This window comes from Pelobates fuscus, chromosome 7, assembly GCF_036172605.1.
Source record: "Pelobates fuscus isolate aPelFus1 chromosome 7, aPelFus1.pri, whole genome shotgun sequence".
NCBI lineage: Eukaryota > Metazoa > Chordata > Amphibia > Anura > Pelobatidae > Pelobates > Pelobates fuscus.
In genome coordinates this window covers 161,787,597-161,806,761 of record NC_086323.1, presented here as the reverse complement: position 1 = coordinate 161,806,761, position 19,165 = coordinate 161,787,597, and the positions used below count along the sequence as shown (strand labels likewise).

The following is a 19,165-nucleotide window of genomic DNA, read 5'->3' as shown; positions in this document are numbered from 1 at the left end:
GGGGGGAGGGGGGGGGGGGTATAAGGACCACTATGGGAGGGAGGTAGTGGGTTAAGGACCACTATGGGAGGGAGGGGGGTATAAGGACCGCTATGGGAGGGAGGGGGGGTATAAGGACCACTATGGGAGGGAGGGGGGGGGGGTAAGGACCACTATGGGAGGGGGGGGGTAAGGACCACTATGGGAGGGAGGGGGGGGGATAAGGACCACTATGGGAGGGAGGGGGGGGATAAGGACCACTATGGGAGGGAGGGGGGTATAAGGACCACTATGGGAGGGAGGGGGGGATAAGGACCACTATGGGAGGGAGGGGGATAAGGACCACTATTGGAGGGAGGGGGGTATAAGGACCACTATGGGAGGGAGGGGGGGTATAAGGACCACTATGGGAGGGGGTGGGATAAGGACCACTATGGGAGGGAGGGGGGGTATAAGGACCATTATGGGAGGGAGGGGGGGGTATATGGACCACTATGGGAGGGATGGGGGGGGGATAAGGAACACTATGGGAGGGAGAAGGGGGATAAGGACCACTATGAGAGGGAGGGGGTGGGATAAGGACCACTATGGGAGGGGAGGGGGAAGTAAGGACCACTAGGGGAGGGGAGGGTAAGGACCACTAGGGGAGGGGTGAGTCAGGACCACTGGGGGGGGGAGTGAAGGAACACGGGGGTGGGGAGGTAAGGACCACTGAGGGAGGAGGAGGGGAAGTCAGGACATATGGGGGGGGGAGGGGGCGGCAAAAAATGTTTTGCCTACGGCGGCAAATATCCTTGCACCGGCCCTGCACACACTGCATTCACACACTGCATTCATGCACACACACACTGCATTCATGCACACACACACTGCATTCATGCACACACACACTGCACTCATGCACACACACACTGCACTCATACACACACGCTGCACTCATACACACACACATACGCACACACTGCATTCATTATACACACACTGTAAATAAATATTCAATTAATATATTTTTTTTAGGATCTAATTTTATTTAGAAATTTACCAGTAGCTGCTACATTTCCCACCCTAGTCTTATACTCGAGTCAATAAGTTTTCCCAGTTTTTTGGGATAAAATTAGGGGCCTCGGCTTATATTCGGGTCGGCTTATACTCGAGTATATACGGTATATTGATTATATATCGTAATTATATTTAAAAACTGAAACATCTCCATGACTTTTGTGCAACATTTCAGATTTACCAGCACAGACGCTTGACACGGGCGCAGTCACACCATGGATCAGAAGAAGAGAAGAAGAAAAGAAAAATTCTGGCACGGAAGGTAGATATTGGAAGTGTTAAGATGCATGCTATTCGTACATTTATAAAAGTAAAGGGGTGATGGTGTAAAATGTATTTACCTTTGTTAAAAAAAAAAAAAAAAAAAAAAAGAGTAAATAACAAATGTATTATTTTTTTAAAATGTTTTTATCATAATTTTTTGGCATTATTTGTAATGCATTATCTGTATATTGCATGAAAAACGGGGATCACTTTTACTTCATAGTTTCCCCCAAGCAATATGAAATACTGCTCATACAGAGTTAAACCCCTTTGCTGATGGAGGCATGGCGTCATAGGGTGTGATCAGTCAGCTCAGAACAGACACTCATTCATTCGCTGAGAGCAGTCAGCTGATGCTTTCAGTTAATGAATGTGCGGCAGGATTGACAGCTTTGTAGAAGCCGGATGATGTAAGCCTGCCTGCAGAGGAAAGGAACAGGTAAGTGGTCAAACCGGCACCCGGGTACACCTACCATCATAACAACTGAAGAGGGCTATAGTGGTTATGATGGTTAGAGTAACCCTTTTAGCTTGACACCTTAACATAAGATATAAGGCCAGCAAACCAATAATGGCAAAAGTGTTTTTGTAAAGTATAGGAACAACAAGATTTTTATAACGTTGATAATTAAAATTTGTAGTTTACACCCATACTGTTTTGTAGTCTACCCTTAAAATGCAAAACTGAAGCAATTTAAAGAAATTGAGCCATTTTGAAGACTGAAATGGAAAATAATGGCTTTCTGTGCCTTAAAATTACTTAGAGAATCTTTCAACAAGTATCTCCATAATATTTTGTGGTTTTCTCTGCATGCTTTATGGGTGTTGTAAACTGAAATGTAGATGTCTCACGGTCAAAGCATGTGCACGCAACTCTGCCAGAATCCAACAAGCACTTCTTTGGATTTCCTTTTGATCCATAAAGACAACCTTTGTGTTGGAAATGATGAGAAAATACAAAAAGTTTTAGCTGCTTGTATTTTTTTAGTTCAATTCTGCCATTTCATAGGGAACTTTGTTTTGCATAACAGACTGATACCACTCACAAGGGCAGTTCAGAATCTGAATTCTGGCAAATCTCTTTTGAATAGGGGATTTCACATTTTAGATCCTACGGCAACTTTTATAGCTCATATGTTCTGTATGTTCATTGTATTTTCTTCATTTCAACTCCTTTATATATTTCCTTAGAAGTCCAAACGTACAAACTGTGATGCAGGAGAGGAGCAGCCTATGAAATGCAACTCCAACAATTCTGGTGCGTGACAGGTCCACATGTCTTTCAGTTTATAATGATTTCATATTCGAATAATAAATACTAATCGGTGTGCTTAGGTAACCAGCAGTATTGGCAGCGTCCATATCAAGTGCTTTACTGAAACAACGCTCAGCCTTTGCTCTCTCACCTCAATTTTACCAGAACTTTAAATAGGACCCCATGCCAATCTTGGGGTTTTTAAGCACCATTTAAACTGCAGACAGTCACACTTTGAAGCAATGCAGAAAATTAAAATGTGCTACAAAGTTGTATGCTGTTTTACTTCCTTTGTATAAGTATACATTTCAGATCATTGATTAACGGACCATCTCCTTTATAATATGCACGATTATCTGCATTTTGGAACAAAAATCTATCTTTAAAAAACAGATGATCTGATTTAGCAGTTGATTTCTCTTTGTTACTTTTGATAAACTACTTGAATTGACAGCTTCACCTTAACAGATAACAGCCCCTAAAGCAATGCGTATATCACGTATCATATTTAATTGATTTAGGAGCTGTTGTAAACTTACATCCTCTCCAACCATACTCTACTGTAACACCTACCCCCCCTGGCTCTGTCTTACTCCTGCCCCTGTCTGATGCTATTGGCCCTGTGTGCGAACTAATAAACCGGAGACGCACTTGCTGGAGGTCTATCTAGGATGGAAAGCAGGCGAATGTACCGCTTGTATGAAGGCCTCTATGCTGACAAAAGCACATGTGGATAGAGATTAAATTTTGAAATCCATTTTTACAATGTATGCATTTCCTAGCCCAATGTATAAATAGAGGTAATTTAGTGTGCTTTTGTGTGTGTGTGTTTTTTTTTAACAATGTGGCTGCTATGACAGGTACATATTAAACTGAAGGATCACCTTCTAGTTTGTTTGTTTCCATTGAAATGGTTTATCAGCAATTGCCCCCACGAGTCCAGCAGATAAGAAATAAGCCAGCATAAAAGGTTTACGGACCATCCAAGAACCGCTAAATCACTTACTGAATAACAACTTCAGGTTTAGAAGGTGCCCCCTCTCAATTCGTTGTAAAACCTAACAATAATAGGTTTTACTTACCTGAAATCCACCGTCGGCCGAAGCTCCTGTGCCTCATTTTCCGCATCACTGGTGCCATGTGCAGTTCAATTACAGGTTTCTAATAGAAAAGCCTGTGATTGGACCAATCACCATCTCAGAGTGCATGTGTGCGCTTCGGCTGGAGGAGGGAGAGAGTGCCCACAGGGGGAGATCTGTCATCCCCTTGCCGGCGCTCTGTGTGCACGGGGTAGATTTTAATGTCTTTTATCAACATGCTGTGCGCACTGACAACAGACGTTAAATATGCACATAATTGACATTGGACACTGCCAATGTCACGTGTGCCAGGCGTGCAACTTGCCCCAGGACACAGTTACTAATATCAAGCAGAAGCACTGCACATACTAACTCTACCACCATTACCACTTCAAATCACTGAAGTGGTCATGGTGCTTAGAGTAACCATTTAACATCTCTGTGCAGTGCTGAATAGATCAGATTCTTGCTTGGAGTTATATTGAGATTTGATTGGTTTTGGTTTATATTTTTTTACAGCTGGCTCGGGGGCAAGCTCTCCTCTTACTTCCCCTTCATCTCCTACACCACCATCTACAACAGGTAGGTTAATGTTGTCTTCTAAAAGAACAATGTTTTGAAGCATTTTAGTGGGTAAAATGGTTTCAACACTTTAGATCTGCTAAAAGTGTCCCATCTATGATGAACAGGCCAGCATGGAAACAAGTAAAAGTGCATATGTTATGAATTGCTTAATGATGAGTGGTGTACCAGGATTGTCGTGAATGGATATGGTTAGTGAATATTGGGTAGATGTAGCCAATATGTAGTTTAAGGATAAACAAAACATAAGTATTATGTTGTAATATAGTTAGGTACTATAGCCTCCTGGCGTGCCCTCCCTCCCGCGGGGCTGAAGGGGTTAAAACCGCTTCAGCCACTTACCTGAATCCGGCGCCGGCTAGGTCAGGCTCAGCTCATGCTCCTCCCCCGCCGGCTGACGGTGGGGTGACCTAATGCGCATGCACTGCAATGGCCACGCGCGCATTAGACCTCCCCATAGGAAAGCATTATTCAATGCTTTCCTATAGGGAAAAATCTGATGCTGGAGGTCCGTGAGGACGTCCAGCGCCAGATAACGGAGCAAAAGTCCGTTTGGATTCCGCAAGCCCTCTAATGGCTGTCTGGTAGACAGCCACTGCCGGCAGACTAAGTGCTGCAATGTAAAATTTAAACATTGCAGTTCTCTGCAACTGCAATGTTTTACAATGCAGCACGAAGTGCAAACGGGTCACAGCACCCAGACCACTTCAATCAGCTGAAGTGATCTGGGTTCCTACAGTGTCCCTTTAAGCAGTAAGTCCATTTGTATCATGTTGCAAATAATCAGCCATTGATAACACATAGACCCCAGGATTTTATTGGCCTGGGTAAAGATCAGAATTTCATTATTGTTTGAAGATTACTGCAATATTACAAAAACTGCCCCATAAGAGATCATTTCAGCAATGTTTGGATACAGCAATGTGCATCTCCAATTTGTAAATTTTCAGGTTAAGGATTGCTGCTTGGGGTGTCTTTAATTTTATTTTTATTTTTTTTATTTTTTTAAAGTGTGTGTGTGTGTGTGTGTGTGTGTATGTGTGTGTGTGTGTATATATATATATATATATATATATACACTTCAAGCTCAATATTATGACACATAACGCAGTTCAGTATGGAAACTGGAATGTTCGTGTCGTTATTTCTGGTCTCTGGAGCTATAGTAAAACATAACTAGACGTACTATTTTTATTTTTTTTAAACCATTTTCTAGGTTTCTTTTTATTTATTATTTACAATAAGTAGTTATGCCTATAAAGGGTCAAACAAAACATCCTTACACGTCAATGCTAAATGATAAAAGATCCTATCATTAAGGAATTAATAATAGAAACAGATTGTGTATTGCTGCTTTAAGCACCACTTATTTGTGTTCTACATGCAGGTTGTGTATGATTTAGAACATATCAGTTGGTGGTTTCAATTCTGGACTTGTTCACCTTAGAGGGATCACTGGATGCTGTTGGGTTTGTTCATTAAGCAGAAAGTTGTGGTGGCTTTTCTACTAAGCAGCAAAATATCCGCTTTCCAATTCCGTTATTTAATGTTGCATGTGAACACATTGTTTGGTGCAGGGGTAGACGACATTCACTCCAAATATTGTTTAGTACATCTCTCCTAATGCTTTGCCAGTATTTTGACTTTGAGAGAATTATGGGATATGTAGTACACAACATCAGGAGTGCAAAGAGTAGTCTACCCGTTGCTTAGTGAATACATGAATACATAATTTAAAAAAAAAAGATTAATACGTTTGCCACCTACAGACAAGTGTAATGTTGCAGGTGTTCACATACAGGGATACACCCATTGTTTTATTAGGAATCCGCTAGGAAAAACCCTGGATTCACATTTTTTATTTAAATTTATCATGGAAGCAAATAACCTACTTTACTAATTGTTTAGTAGGTTGATGCAATTCAATCAGTTGTCTTGATTGGGGTTAGTGGTTTAGTTTAACCTCTAAAGGTAAGTGGTATTCAAAAAGGAGCACTGCATTTGAGTATGTATATTATCTAATCGCATCCGTTAATGAAATACAATTGCCATTTATGTTTACATCCCAAATACATAGATTTTTTTAAGGGACTGCCCCAGTGTATATAGAAGCAGAGCTAATATCTTCCAGCACCTAACTGCTCTACTGCATTGTCTGATCCCCTGCCCTCTGTGCAACCATGTCATGCTTGCTCTCCATTAAGACATTACAACCTCTGGACATTTATGTGCTGCTAATTTCTCATTAATGTTTGGACACTCGTAATGTGTGCACGGATCACTTGTAAAATCATGGCATTCGAAAGAATCCGAAAGTTGTGTATAACACATCCACTCAAGGTAACTACACTAAATGTAGCATAGCGTGACCTGTTTCATATTATGGCCACATTTTGCTCTGGTTTGTGTTTTTGGCATGTTATATTGAATCAGATAGTTACAAATCATTGCATACTTTGGTACTGCCCCTGAGGATATCACCAATGAGGCCACACGCACATTTATAATTTGGCGTTTTAAGGTTCTGGATCTATTTGCCAATTCCAGAGCCTAGTACTGCTAAGTAATCGGACTCCAATACAAACGAACATGTATGCCACTCAAGGCTATGCTCGAATTAAGAGTAAAGCGTTTGATTATTTGGGGCTCTTTCATAGTCGATTTTGGGATCTGTCTTGTTGATGTTACTTTCCCAAATAGAAAGTCATAACCGTGTTCTAGTTAATCTTCAAAAATGTATTGCATTCTTAAACCCTAAATTTTAAGAAAAGCTTATTCATATATTCTATATATATTCATATAGAGACTGTCAGACCTATATAGTAGTTGGGTGTTTTTTTTTAACAAAGCAAAAGTAAGACTGGAATAGTCAAGAATGTTTCCAAATCAGCAATTTTAACCTGTTTTGTCATTCAGGTTGCAGTTTAGTGGGGAAAAATCTTTTTTTTTTTTTTTTTTTTTAAATCATTGCTATCAGATGCAATTCTTTAAAAGGAGTCAGCAGAGAAAAATTAAATGAACATAAATTGCTAAATTATATGCCTTGGAAAAGTATTGCAATATTTGTCCCATTGCACAGATAATGTAAATGAAAAGGTTTTTGTTAATAAATGTGGAACGCTTTGCATCTCCAAAGACTGAATGTGGAGCACTTGCCAAGAACAGTGCATTGGTTCCCATGGTTATTGCACCAAGTTTAGAACTTTGCCCCAGATTTTATCATTCTAAATAACCCCACATTATATAGTGTGTTTCCAACAGTTCATTTAACACTTTGGTATGGGTGTAATTGGTTGATAAATAGTGACTACTAGGGGGAAATCTGCAACCTACATTTCTTGCATAAAAACAAGATGTGTATGGATTTGATTCAAGGAAATCACAAAACCACATACTCTTAGATAAAAATGTATGGAGAACAAGCAGAGCTAAGTTTAAATGTTACATTGCTGATAAGTGTTTTATTTATTTGTATATAGTCTAACAAGGCGTACCATCTAATGATATATATAGGGCATATTAGTTGTAGATGTTTGGATTGGGTAATGGTCTTATGTTTTCTTGCCAAAATCTCCTTGTAGTTGGTAGTGCCAACATTTTTTGCTTCTGCCAGTTTTATTTATATATATATATACCCCCAACAGACGTTGCAGATTAAAGAAAACTGTTGGTTATCAATGCTTTACACATTCGGCCATACATACATCATTAACCCCTTAAGGACCAAACTTCTGGAATAAAAGGGAATCATGACGTTACACATGACGTTGACACTGTTGCACATAGAAGGCTTATCAATAAACTACAATCTTTGAGTTTGGATTCCAATATTGTTGAATGGGTAAGGCAGTGGCTGAGTGACAGGCAACAGAGGGTTGTAGTCAATGGAGTATATTCGAAGCTTGGGCTTGTCACCAGTGGGGTACCTCAGGGATCTGTACTTGGACCCATTCTCTTTAATATTTTTATTAGTGATATTGCAGAAGGTCTTGATGGTAAGGTGTGTCTTTTTGCGGATGATACTAAGATATGTAACAGGGTTGATGTTCCAGGAGGGATAAGCCAAATGGCTAATGATTTAGGTAAACTAGAAAAATGGTCAGAGTTGTGGCAACTGACATTTAATGTGGATAAATGCAAGATAATGCATCTTGGACGTAAAAACCCAAGGGCAGAGTACAGAATATTTAATAGAGTCCTAACCTCAACATCTGAGGAAAGGGATTTAGGGGTGATTATTTCTAATGACTTAAAGGTAGGCAGACAATGTAATAGAGCAGCAGGAAATGCTAGCAGAATGCTTGGTTGTATAGGGAGAGGTATTAGCAGTAGAAAGAGGGAAGTGCTCATGCCATTGTACAGAACACTGGTGAGACCTCACTTGGAGTATTGTACGCAGTACTGGAGACCGTATCTTCAGAAGGATATTGATACCTTAGAGAGAGTTCAGAGAAGGGCTACTAAACTGGTTCATGGATTGCAGGATAAAACTTACCAGGAAAGGTTAAAGGATCTTAACATGTATAGCTTGGAGGAAAGACGAGACAGGGGGGATATGATAGAAACATTTAAATACATAAACGGAATCAACACAGTAAAGGAGGAGACTATATTTAAAAGAAGAAAAACTACCACAACAAGAGGACATAGTCTAAAATTAGAGGGACAAAGGTTTAAAAAGAATATCAGGAAGTATTGCTTTACTGAGAGGGTAGTGGATGCATGGAATAGCCTTCCAGCTGAAGTGGTAGAGGTTAACACAGTAAAGGAGTTTAAGCATGCGTGGGATAGGCATAAGGCTATCCTAATTATAAGATAAGGCCAGGGACTAATTAAGTATTTAGAAAACTGGGCAGACTAGATGGGCCGAATGGTTCTTATCTGCCGTCACATTCTATGTTTCTATGTCATGTGTCCTTAAGGGGTTAAGGAACTGAGTGTGAACTGACCCAATTTTCTTCTTTTATTTCCCTATATGTATTCCCAGCTCAGTGATACACCTTGATATGCCTATTTATAACTTTGAAATGCATTTCCCACCTTGTATTACCATTGTGGATGCAAAATTTTTTTTTTTGTCTCCTTGAAATTCCATCTCGGACTATTCTGACTCTCTACACAAGTACTGCTGCAGTACTGAGAACTTAAAAACAGCTGCACTCGAATTATCTTTTGACAAAAGCACAATCTGAATGTATAAATGTGCGGCTACAAAAGTTTCTTGTTTGGAATGTTTAACACAATTATTATAGCACTTATAGTCGTGTCAAGCTAGTTTGGGCAGAACTGCCTTCAACTACTATTCTCATAAGTCAAACGTGTTTTATCTTGGTTTATCTATTGTACAGCGCTACGTCATGTTGGTGCTAAATAAATCATTATTATTATAATTGTGCCACAGTTGTCGTTTTTTCGGGACTGTGGATACACCACCATCTGTTCTTAAAATCTTTGCTATTTCTAGATAGATATTTTCTGACTGGTAGGGCTTTTGATTGATACTGCACCAGGTAGGCACAATAGACTTAATAATACTGCAGTAGTCCTCAAAAAGATTCCATAGTGCCTAAAAGTGGCATACTACAACTCCCATCATTCTCTGCCAGATGTCTTTAAATCGAGGCTGTAATATGATACAATCCTGCTCACCTGTTTCTTGGTAAATGTGTGTTTTGTGTTGAATTTTAAAACCTGGCCAAGATACTATAAATTCTTTTTGTTTAATTCTGTAAAGAGGTGAATGGGATTTCTGATTTTCCCACTTTCTCCTGTCTGTGGAAATGTTGGTGCTACTCGAATCGATCTTTTTGAATTCAATTTGTAGTGCTGTGATATATTGACACAGCGACATTATACAGATTTTTGGGATGTAAAAGAATAATAAATGGTGTTGCCATCAGTGCAGAGAGATTGGGCTCACTCAAGCACTGTAGAGATGTGACAGATTTGCATGTTTCTTTCTTTTTTTTTTTTCTTTTTTTTTTTAAATATAGTTATTTTCTAGTAATGGATCCAGGGCTATTAAGACTAAATACAGTTAATACTTGCACTTTTTGATAAGTCAGCTCCTGGATCACGCACACTGCATTCAGGGTGTTACCCTTTAGAATACTTGCACTTTGTCTGACTTGACTGTAGTTGGTTCACTGCAAAGTTGTCGCCAAGACACAGGATTTTCCTGCTTGTTTCAGTCTATGTGACCATCTGAGTGTCAGTCTAGTTCAGCTAGACCAGGCCATTTGCAATGCATTGCGCTATGTAACCATGCATGCTCACTCATACCAATATTAAGCACTTCTGCTTTCCATGTCTTATGCGAAGCATTATTTCTTCTGTGTCTGCAGTCACCCAAGTCTGCTGCTTTCAGTTTATATACCAAAACCTCCATTTCAGCCTCCAAATAAAATGCCATATATGTATATACATGCAGAGATAATTGGGTCCCCGTCCTTAAAAAAAGTCTTTGCAGATTAGTTTTTCTTTCTTGTACTGAAAATGTAATACTGTCTGGTTGGGTCTAGTTGATACTGATTGAAAGGTGCCCAATGTCCCTCACTGTCTTTCAATTATAGTGGGGAAAACTGGCTTATTCCTTCTAAGTGTATACAAACTAAATAATTGGACTCCTACCAACCCTGTCTGATTTACAGAATATTCTTCTTGACATCCAGCATTATTAAGCCTACTGTAGCCTGACACACCATTAAAAGCGCTCAGGTCATATAGTTAAATGAAGTGGTTATGGTGCCAAAACTCCATCAGTGCCATCTAATTTTTTTAGTGTTAAACTGTTTTACCATTTAAGTCCGGCTTCCTCTCTTGCTGCTTTCAAATGCGGAAATACTGGGAGAGAAATGACTAAAATACTTTAATCGCAATAGACTTCTGATCTGTCTCAAGGGTCGGTAACTTTCACCATTCCAGCCGTTGTGGACTACATCTCATATAATGCTCTATTCCCCATTGTGTGTGTGATTTGTAGGGGATTTAAAGTCAATTTAAAATTTTAGGCCACTATAGTCTACCCCCGTGGTTGTTACGAAAGAACCAAATTATGCGAAATCTACAAACTTATAAAACAAATGCCCGTATAAATGTGTAAAACTAGCTTAAAGACTCATTCTTGGAATTTTAATAAACTCTAAAGTAAAACCATGATTCTCACACACAAGCACAACCCCTCTCTCTCTAATATAAGAGTGTGTCCGATAAGTAAAACATAGAAGCATCTTACTTTCTGATTGTTTCCCGTTTTAACGAGTGGGGACCCACTTAAACAGCAGTGGGTGATATTAAGAATTGGCCTACCCTAGTATAGTTCAATGATGAAGGAAAATCCATTCGTAAGCCATTTTTAGTTTTTCAAAATGTGCACCATTTTAAAATTGTTGTGTAAATGTAGGTCCCCAAAAAATGAAGGGATTAATGTGACAATTTATGGCGATAGGATTAGTTTGTTTGCTATACCTTGCCATAATATTCAGTAACGGACAAGAATAGTCATACTCTGCAATGGACAATAAATGCCTGTAGCGTCTCACGGTGCACATGTGAGGAGATCTATGAATGAAGCACAAAAGTAGACATTAAGTGACTTCTCGATCCATGAAGTGGCATTTCCATTTTAAGCTTACAGAATGGGCCAAAAGATAAAAATAACCCCTACTGTGACAAGAACTTTAAAATGGGTCACATTCAGAAGAAGGCAATAAAACACACAGCAAGATTTTAAGATTTTTCATTATGCCAGAAACAAAAACTATAGCCGCTTAAAATCAAGCTTTTTGAAAAGCCTTGCGTAATGGAACAAAAGTATCCACGATCCCATCCCTAGCCTTGAGGAAAACCGAGGAGCAGCCAGTCACTGGCCTCCAAAAAATGATGACCCTTGTAGTCAGAAAGCAGTTTTGAGGAATAAAGTTGGATACCCTTGACTTTAACAAACTTAAACTGATCAGACACACTATATTAAACTATTTCTTTGCCTAATTAAAAGGAATCGCCATTGGAGTCCTAACAGATCAATGTATTAAAGAAGGGAAATATTCTGAGTCACACCATGCTCCTGGGATGTTCGACCTGTCAATTTAACACATATAACATTATTTGTGTTTATGATGTTGTGACTGTCTCTAATAATTAATGATCTATGTCATTTTTTTTTCTCCCCCTCTGCTGTCTTCTGTGTAGAGCATGCATCATTTTGAACGTGAATTATCGGTAAAGTAATCCAGTGATTCTTTGACTTTAAAGATGCTCTGTTTCCAGACAAATGTTGAAATCTGTTGCAATGTCATCATTGCAGTGCCTGCTAGAGGAAACAAAGCATATTTAAATATATGCTCAGATTGAACATTTGGCATTCACTCGTGCTCCAGGCCATTCGCTACACATACGTCTTATCCAGGAAAGACTTTGTCAAGTGCCTGTAGGAAAAGCTCTTACCGGGAGCTGATTTTGATTACCGTACCTGTTATTACACCATCTACTTTTATGGGTATTTTGTGTAATATTAGAAATCAAAAGATAAGGTCTAAAATAGACCTTAATAAAAGAGTATATAACACAGCTAAAGGTAAACTCTCAACTGAAAAGGAAGGGCACTCCACTAAAATGTCCCTGTAAGTGCAGTAAGGAAGAATATTAGATAATATAGATAATCCAATATGGATTTTTGAGATGTATATACCTTTAAATTTTAAAACTGTTTGGATGCAATGCTAAAAAGACATAATGTTGCTTATAAGCAATGGTTAACCATTATCTGCGCAAAAAATGTTAAAACATAGCTATGTTTTATAGTATTTCTTTTATAGTAGTTTTTTTCAAATGTCCCCCTTTCTGAAGCTGTGAAAATAAGAAGACTATTTAAAACAATGCCATTTGTTCTTGGTGGCAGTATAGGAATGCTCAACGTCAGCCTCTGCGTCGTAAGTTGATTCGTGGCTGTTAAGTTAAAGGGACAAAAAGTAGGAATACTAACATTCTGAAATGGCCTTGGATGGGTAATCACAAAGTAGGGACCATAAGACAAGATATCTCTGCAATATATTTGGAATGAGGTACAACTTACAAAAAATATATAGGAGATATAAGAACCCGCATAGAATATGGGGGGGTCCTAAGGGGGAGATGGACCAAAAAAGAAGAGGGAGACATTAACTTTATTAATTCTAAGGAACCACGTAAATAGTGAATAGTAAGAATAAAAAAAAATGAAATATTCTTACTATTTACATAGGTCTTTAGAATTTTTTTTGCTGATCTCCTCCTCAGGAGCCCCCATATTCTATGCAGGTTCCTATATCTCCTATATATATTATTTGAGGATTATTCCCTCCTTTTAGGAGTCTGACTGTAGGTGATCATGTAGAGACAATCCATTAGCCCCTGATTGAGATCTGGGCACCTGGACTGTTATCTCGTTTTAGTACTATATTTTTTGTTTTTTATTTTATTTTTTTTACCTCTATACATGTTACTAAAAAAAAAAAAAAAAAAGCCAGATTTTAATACATCTGAGTATAATGCAAATAAATGTAAGTTTGCATTTAACTAGTTACTATAATCCTTTGTGTGACCATTTTTTGTGAATTGCTCACTTTGATTTAAATCCGGAGTTCTGAGATGCAGTTTACTCTTCTGCTCCACTGTTTGTTTGTTTTCTGGAAATAGATATCATTAGCTGGCAATATATCATCCAAAGTGACCAGCTAGAATGAAATTGCAGATTTATCGAGAATTATAAGAAATCAATATTTGCACAGTTATTATAGAGGCGGAAACGTATTGATGTTGTAAGAGGATGTATACAATACGTTTGCTCTGATTCATTGCTTTTGGTTTTCACCATTCCTTGTTGTCAGAATAAGTGAGGTATTAATGATCCCTCTCATTGTCTAGGGGAATTATCCAGCAACCTAGAATCAGAGCTTTTCAATGTCCAGTTATCGGTTTAGATTTCAGTTTATTTTTGTAATGTTCTAGCTGTTCATTAAGTGTTAATGGAAACTCTTTGAAGAAGAACATGCGACTGAGCCAGGCACTTTTAGTGCTCATTTTATAATTAGTGTATTTTATATTGCGTTGATTCACACATGGCTTGGTCACTCCCTCATCAGTTTGGTCTGTACCAATACACTGGCATTACATTTAATGTTATTTCCTACACCTTCCCAAAGTGGCCATTACTAACTTATAATTTTTATTTTATTTTAATTAATTTTTTGGTAATTTTTCCATCTCATTTTGTAAAAAATCATGCATGAATCCTAAATGTTTATTACTGCAACTGAATGTTTTGCTATGTTTAATAGATATTGCAACACATCTGGCTAGTACAATATTATTGTATTTTACTTTTAAAGAGAGACGACTTTGTATACTCTCTCGAATCGCCTACCAAGAATTCTATACGTTACAGATCACAAGTACTGTCAGCACCAAGTCACTTAATGTGCTAACAGGATTTTACATACATGTGTACTATGTTTTTGTGTTAAACATGTAATCACATTATTCGCTGTATATTATAAACGGTGCCATCTTTTACTGCATGCCAAATAAAAGATACAGAAACTCTATGTATAACAGATTTCTTTTTCCACCCTAGCAGAATACCCCAAATTTAATTTAACCAGTCTGGTTCCCGTGGTCATCTTTCTCCTCTAATTCTAGCAGTCTAAATATTGTAATATTGTATATTTTATGAAATTTGTCTTCTAATGGCTTTAGAATGATGGAGTGAACTGTCAACAGTTCCAAAAGGTGGCGCTAGCATACCACCTTTCTTTAAGTGGAAGACTTTAATAGCTTGGGATATACACATTGGTTTATTGACCTGAAAATAAAATCAAGACTATATTTTCATCTTTAAGATAAAAAATTTACCTTTATCTTTTCTGAAAAAAAATCTGATTTTAAAAGGGAGAGACACATGTTTAACTGAACACAGAATTTGCTCATCCACCTATTGTTCCGATAACATTTTGTAATTGTCGCATGCTAAATCTCCTCTTTTTCTAATATTGTAAAGAGCTACAGAATATGCTGGCGCTATATAAATACTAATAATATTAATAAGAAGCATTTATATTGCTCTACTTGGATAAAGTCACAGAGGCTGTTTTCCTCTCTCTTCTTACTTTGGTCCTAGAATAGCCAAGAGGTCCAATCCATGTAAAATCCTATATTCACAGAGTAAATCTGCATTGGACCCATAATTTTAATTCAGGCGTTCATCTAGTACACCTTAAAATGCAGCTATTTGAGATCTAAAAGGCAAATCGGTGAAAATCGCTAAGTCTGCTAGGACTCCATGGCAATTCCTCAGTTGGATTTTTATTTAATATATATATATATATATATATATATATATATATATTTTATTATTTTTTTTACCCTACATTTTGCTGTTCACATTAAAATTCTCTAGAACTCAGAGTTTACTACTATTATTATTATTATTATTGCCATTTATATAGCGCCAACAGATTCCGTAGCACTTTACAATATTATGAGAGGGGGGATTTAACTATAAATAGGACAATTACAAGAAAACTTACAGGAACGAAGGGTTGAAGATTAATGAAGCAAGTAAAGTAATTTGCTCAATTCATGAATGTGCAGCCATCCAATTGTGTTTAGATTTTCTGACTAAGCTCATGTAGGGGACATACACTATACAACAAACTATATATGTGGGATTATTACATTTTCTTTAGGCTTACGTTTTCTTGATTTATTACATGATTTATGGTTTCCTTTATAAACCACAGTTAATACCGCCTATTGTGGTAAATGTATTTTGACAGAGTTTTTTTTATTCCCCTCCTGCCCCCCCCCCCCTCCCAAGATGCATGCTTTTAGTAAACAAGCTTATAAGTAAATGAGACTTACTACTTGTGAATATTAACTAATTATTGTTTATTGCATAGGAAATTCAACTGTTCTGATACCAGCATCTCCGCCTCCACCTGCTGCTCCCCCTCCTCCTCCTATAAGAAAGGATGTGCCAACAGAACCAGCCACCCCGTCTGTGAATGGTAGAGACCGAGTAGCCTTACTCAGCTCCATTCAAAACTTCAGCAAGGGAGTTCTGAAGAAGGCAGTGACAAATGATCACAGTGTTGCCCGGATTAGCTGAAACCGAACGTAGCCAAAGCACTTTTTTTGGGCGTAATTTTGGACTAATGAATTATTTCTGGCAGTGATTTTGTTATACTGCTCCCCAGTTTTGACTACACAATTCCACATACATAACATAAATATAATAAAAATAAATAAATTAATAATTAACTGGAATTTAGACAACTAGCTTTAAAGGGAAGGGATGTGTAAAGAAAATTGTTTCCCCCCCCCAAACGACGCGTTTCAACTTTATTTTATTTCAGTGGTCCAAAACTATTTCGTAACCTTGTCATATAATGCCTGCAGCCTCCTCCTTCCTCGACACATGTCTCTGCATTATAATCAAGGCTTTAATTCCAAAGAGTAAGAAGGAAAAATGGCATTGCTCACCGTTCTGGCATTACAAAGGTTATTAGGACAATAGCATCCCATTTTGTGCAAGGCTTCAAAATCACAAAATATGTCCTTATCTGCCTTAAACCGTCACATTCACTTCAATGTTCATATCATTTCAGAATGCACAACCTGTGGTCACACTAAGAAATAACCAATTATTTGTTCTATTACATTTGTTATTTGATTGCTTGATAGTTAAATTATTGTAATCCATTCATCTCATCTGCCTTTTTTTCTAATGAAAATGTTTGAATGCTCTGTAGCAATTGAAAGAGCAGTAAATCATACCGAATACTTCAACAGCAATTTTTTTAAAGGGACACTCCAGGCACCGACTTTTTTATATTCTATACTACTGCTTTATAAATGCCATTAATAATAATATAACTGTTGGCATATTTTTATTTCATTGCATGGCCAATGTTGCTTTATTTTTGGTGAAAACAATGTCATACAGCATTCTGCATCTTAAAGGGACACTCCACTGCCCCCCAAAAATCACTGTTTAGTAGATATACACCAATGAAAACGTGCATGCAATTACTCATGCGTTTTTCCCCTTTTGGTTTTATCTAAACACACCTTTGTCTGAAGCCTTTGCAAGCCCTCCCCTTTTTCACCAGCCTAGCCGTTCTTTAGCTGTCCAATCACAGATTTCCCAATGCAGCTCAGTGAGAAGTCTTTGCAAGGCAGGTTCTCTGAGCTATTGATGCCTCTTGAGTATAGCTCCACTTAGCCAACCAAACAGGGAAGTAGTAGCCAAGGCAAGATTCATTTCTAAAAAAAAAAAGTCAATTTTTCTGTAAAAAAAAAAAAAAGAGGGCACAAGCTTAAGTGCTTTATGGATCTAGAGTATCCCTTTAACTTTGATTCTTTTGTCATTCTACCCCACCAACCCCCCTACCTTTCCCTTCAGCTTCCATTCTGTGCATCCCTCCTAACCTGTAGTGTCTACAGCTAGTTGAACATATCCTCATAAAGCACAAAGGTTTCTAGGGCTGAGTATAAAACTGATAACTCAACTGCACATCCCCTGCTCCAAACAGAATTGATATTGTACAGTTAGCTTTGGAATCTGCTAATCAAATATTCCCATTTTAGCCCTTGCAATTTTGGGTTAAACGCATTCAATAGTTCAGACTCCATAAGCCAGCACTTCTTCCTGAAGTGGGCAAAGTTTATGGTGAAATGTTGTAAATTGGAAGAAAGAGACCAAAATATCTTCCTAATTTTTATTGTTTTGAATTGGTTGTGCAGATTTGTTTTTTTTATTGCACTGTATAGACGAGTTTCAGCATGGACTGACCCTTTAAGATAAAAGAAATGGTTAACATTGCTTATTTTATTTTTATTTTTTTCGTCACTGTACTAGTCTTATTTGTCCCTTAATGGACCATGTCTTTGTGCATACAAATTGAGGGGAGAGTAATACAGGAGAACCGTGGGATTAATTTAATAAGCAGGAAGGCTATAGCAGAGCTGTGATGCCAATAGGAGAGGCTACAGGCACTGCAGTGCTTGACCACAATTTATTTGGGAATTTAAAGATTGGAGATAATTTACTAAATTGGGAAAAGACCAGCAAGTTGCAGGGTTGAGGATATAATCCACTACACTGGCATAGTGGAGATCTAGGACAATTTCGCTGGAAACGTTTCAAATGTGAAATCCCCTCCTCTAATACCAGCAATATCTAGTTTAGTAATTAACCCTTTTGGTGTGTTTTTCTTAAATTTCATTTTAATAATTGGAGCCCCCACTGCCTCAGAGTGCGTGCATGCACCCAGAACCCATAAGAATGGTCCAATCAAATGCTTCTCTATAGAGCATGAATGAGAGCTTCACCTGGCGCTGGAACTCAGGTAATTTTAACTCTTTATTCACTGCATTTTGGGGGGGGGGGGGGGAGGGGGAGGTGCGCCAATGATAAATGCCCAAAAGCGCATTTCAATTTGGAAAAAAACAATGTAAGGGTTGAAGTAACCCTTTAAAGTCGCATTGCAGTGCGTTAATTTGTAAAGGAATTTAAAGTAAATTACAAATGAGTGTTTTCATTTTAGCTATCTTAATTTCCTAAAATAAAGACTTTAGTTAATAACCTCGCTATGTGGAAAGGGGGAAAAAAAGGAATGCAGAATATTGTCAGCTAGGCTCTTTTCCCTTGGTGATTCCTTATTTTTGTTTCTTCCCTTCACTACCACCTCGCCTGTTATTTAGTACATCTTTGTTCTATTAACCTTACACCCACAACAATTGTTTACATTTTTGTATAGTTACTGAGCTCCAATCTAGCAGTAGGGTATATAACATTTAATACAAATGGTACACTTAGCAAATTTGAGCTTTTCATTACTTAATGTTTTTGCACTTTAAGCTGTTTTACAGAAGGCAGAAGGAATGTGTGTATATGGATGGTTCTCTG

The 19,165-nt window shown here is 37.9% G+C and overlaps 1 protein-coding gene across 2 annotated transcripts in view; it reads left to right on the top strand.

The window, feature by feature from the left end:
* The window catches only part of PXK (PX domain containing serine/threonine kinase like), a 100,690-nt gene extending 82,129 nt beyond the window's left edge, over positions 1–18,561 (top strand). The window contains exons 15-19 of one of the 2 annotated variants that reach the window (XM_063426867.1): positions 1,214–1,300; positions 2,494–2,560; positions 4,156–4,218; positions 12,409–12,438; positions 16,155–16,254. In XM_063426867.1, coding sequence (XP_063282937.1) covers positions 1,214–1,300; positions 2,494–2,560; positions 4,156–4,218; positions 12,409–12,425 — 234 coding nt within the window. In that variant the 3' untranslated portion in view covers positions 12,426–12,438; positions 16,155–16,254. Of the gene's footprint in view, positions 1–1,213; positions 1,301–2,493; positions 2,561–4,155; positions 4,219–12,408; positions 12,439–16,154 lie in introns of both variants that reach the window. The other variant, XM_063426866.1, reaches the window with a different exon arrangement.
* The last annotated feature ends 604 nt before the right edge of the window (positions 18,562–19,165 follow it).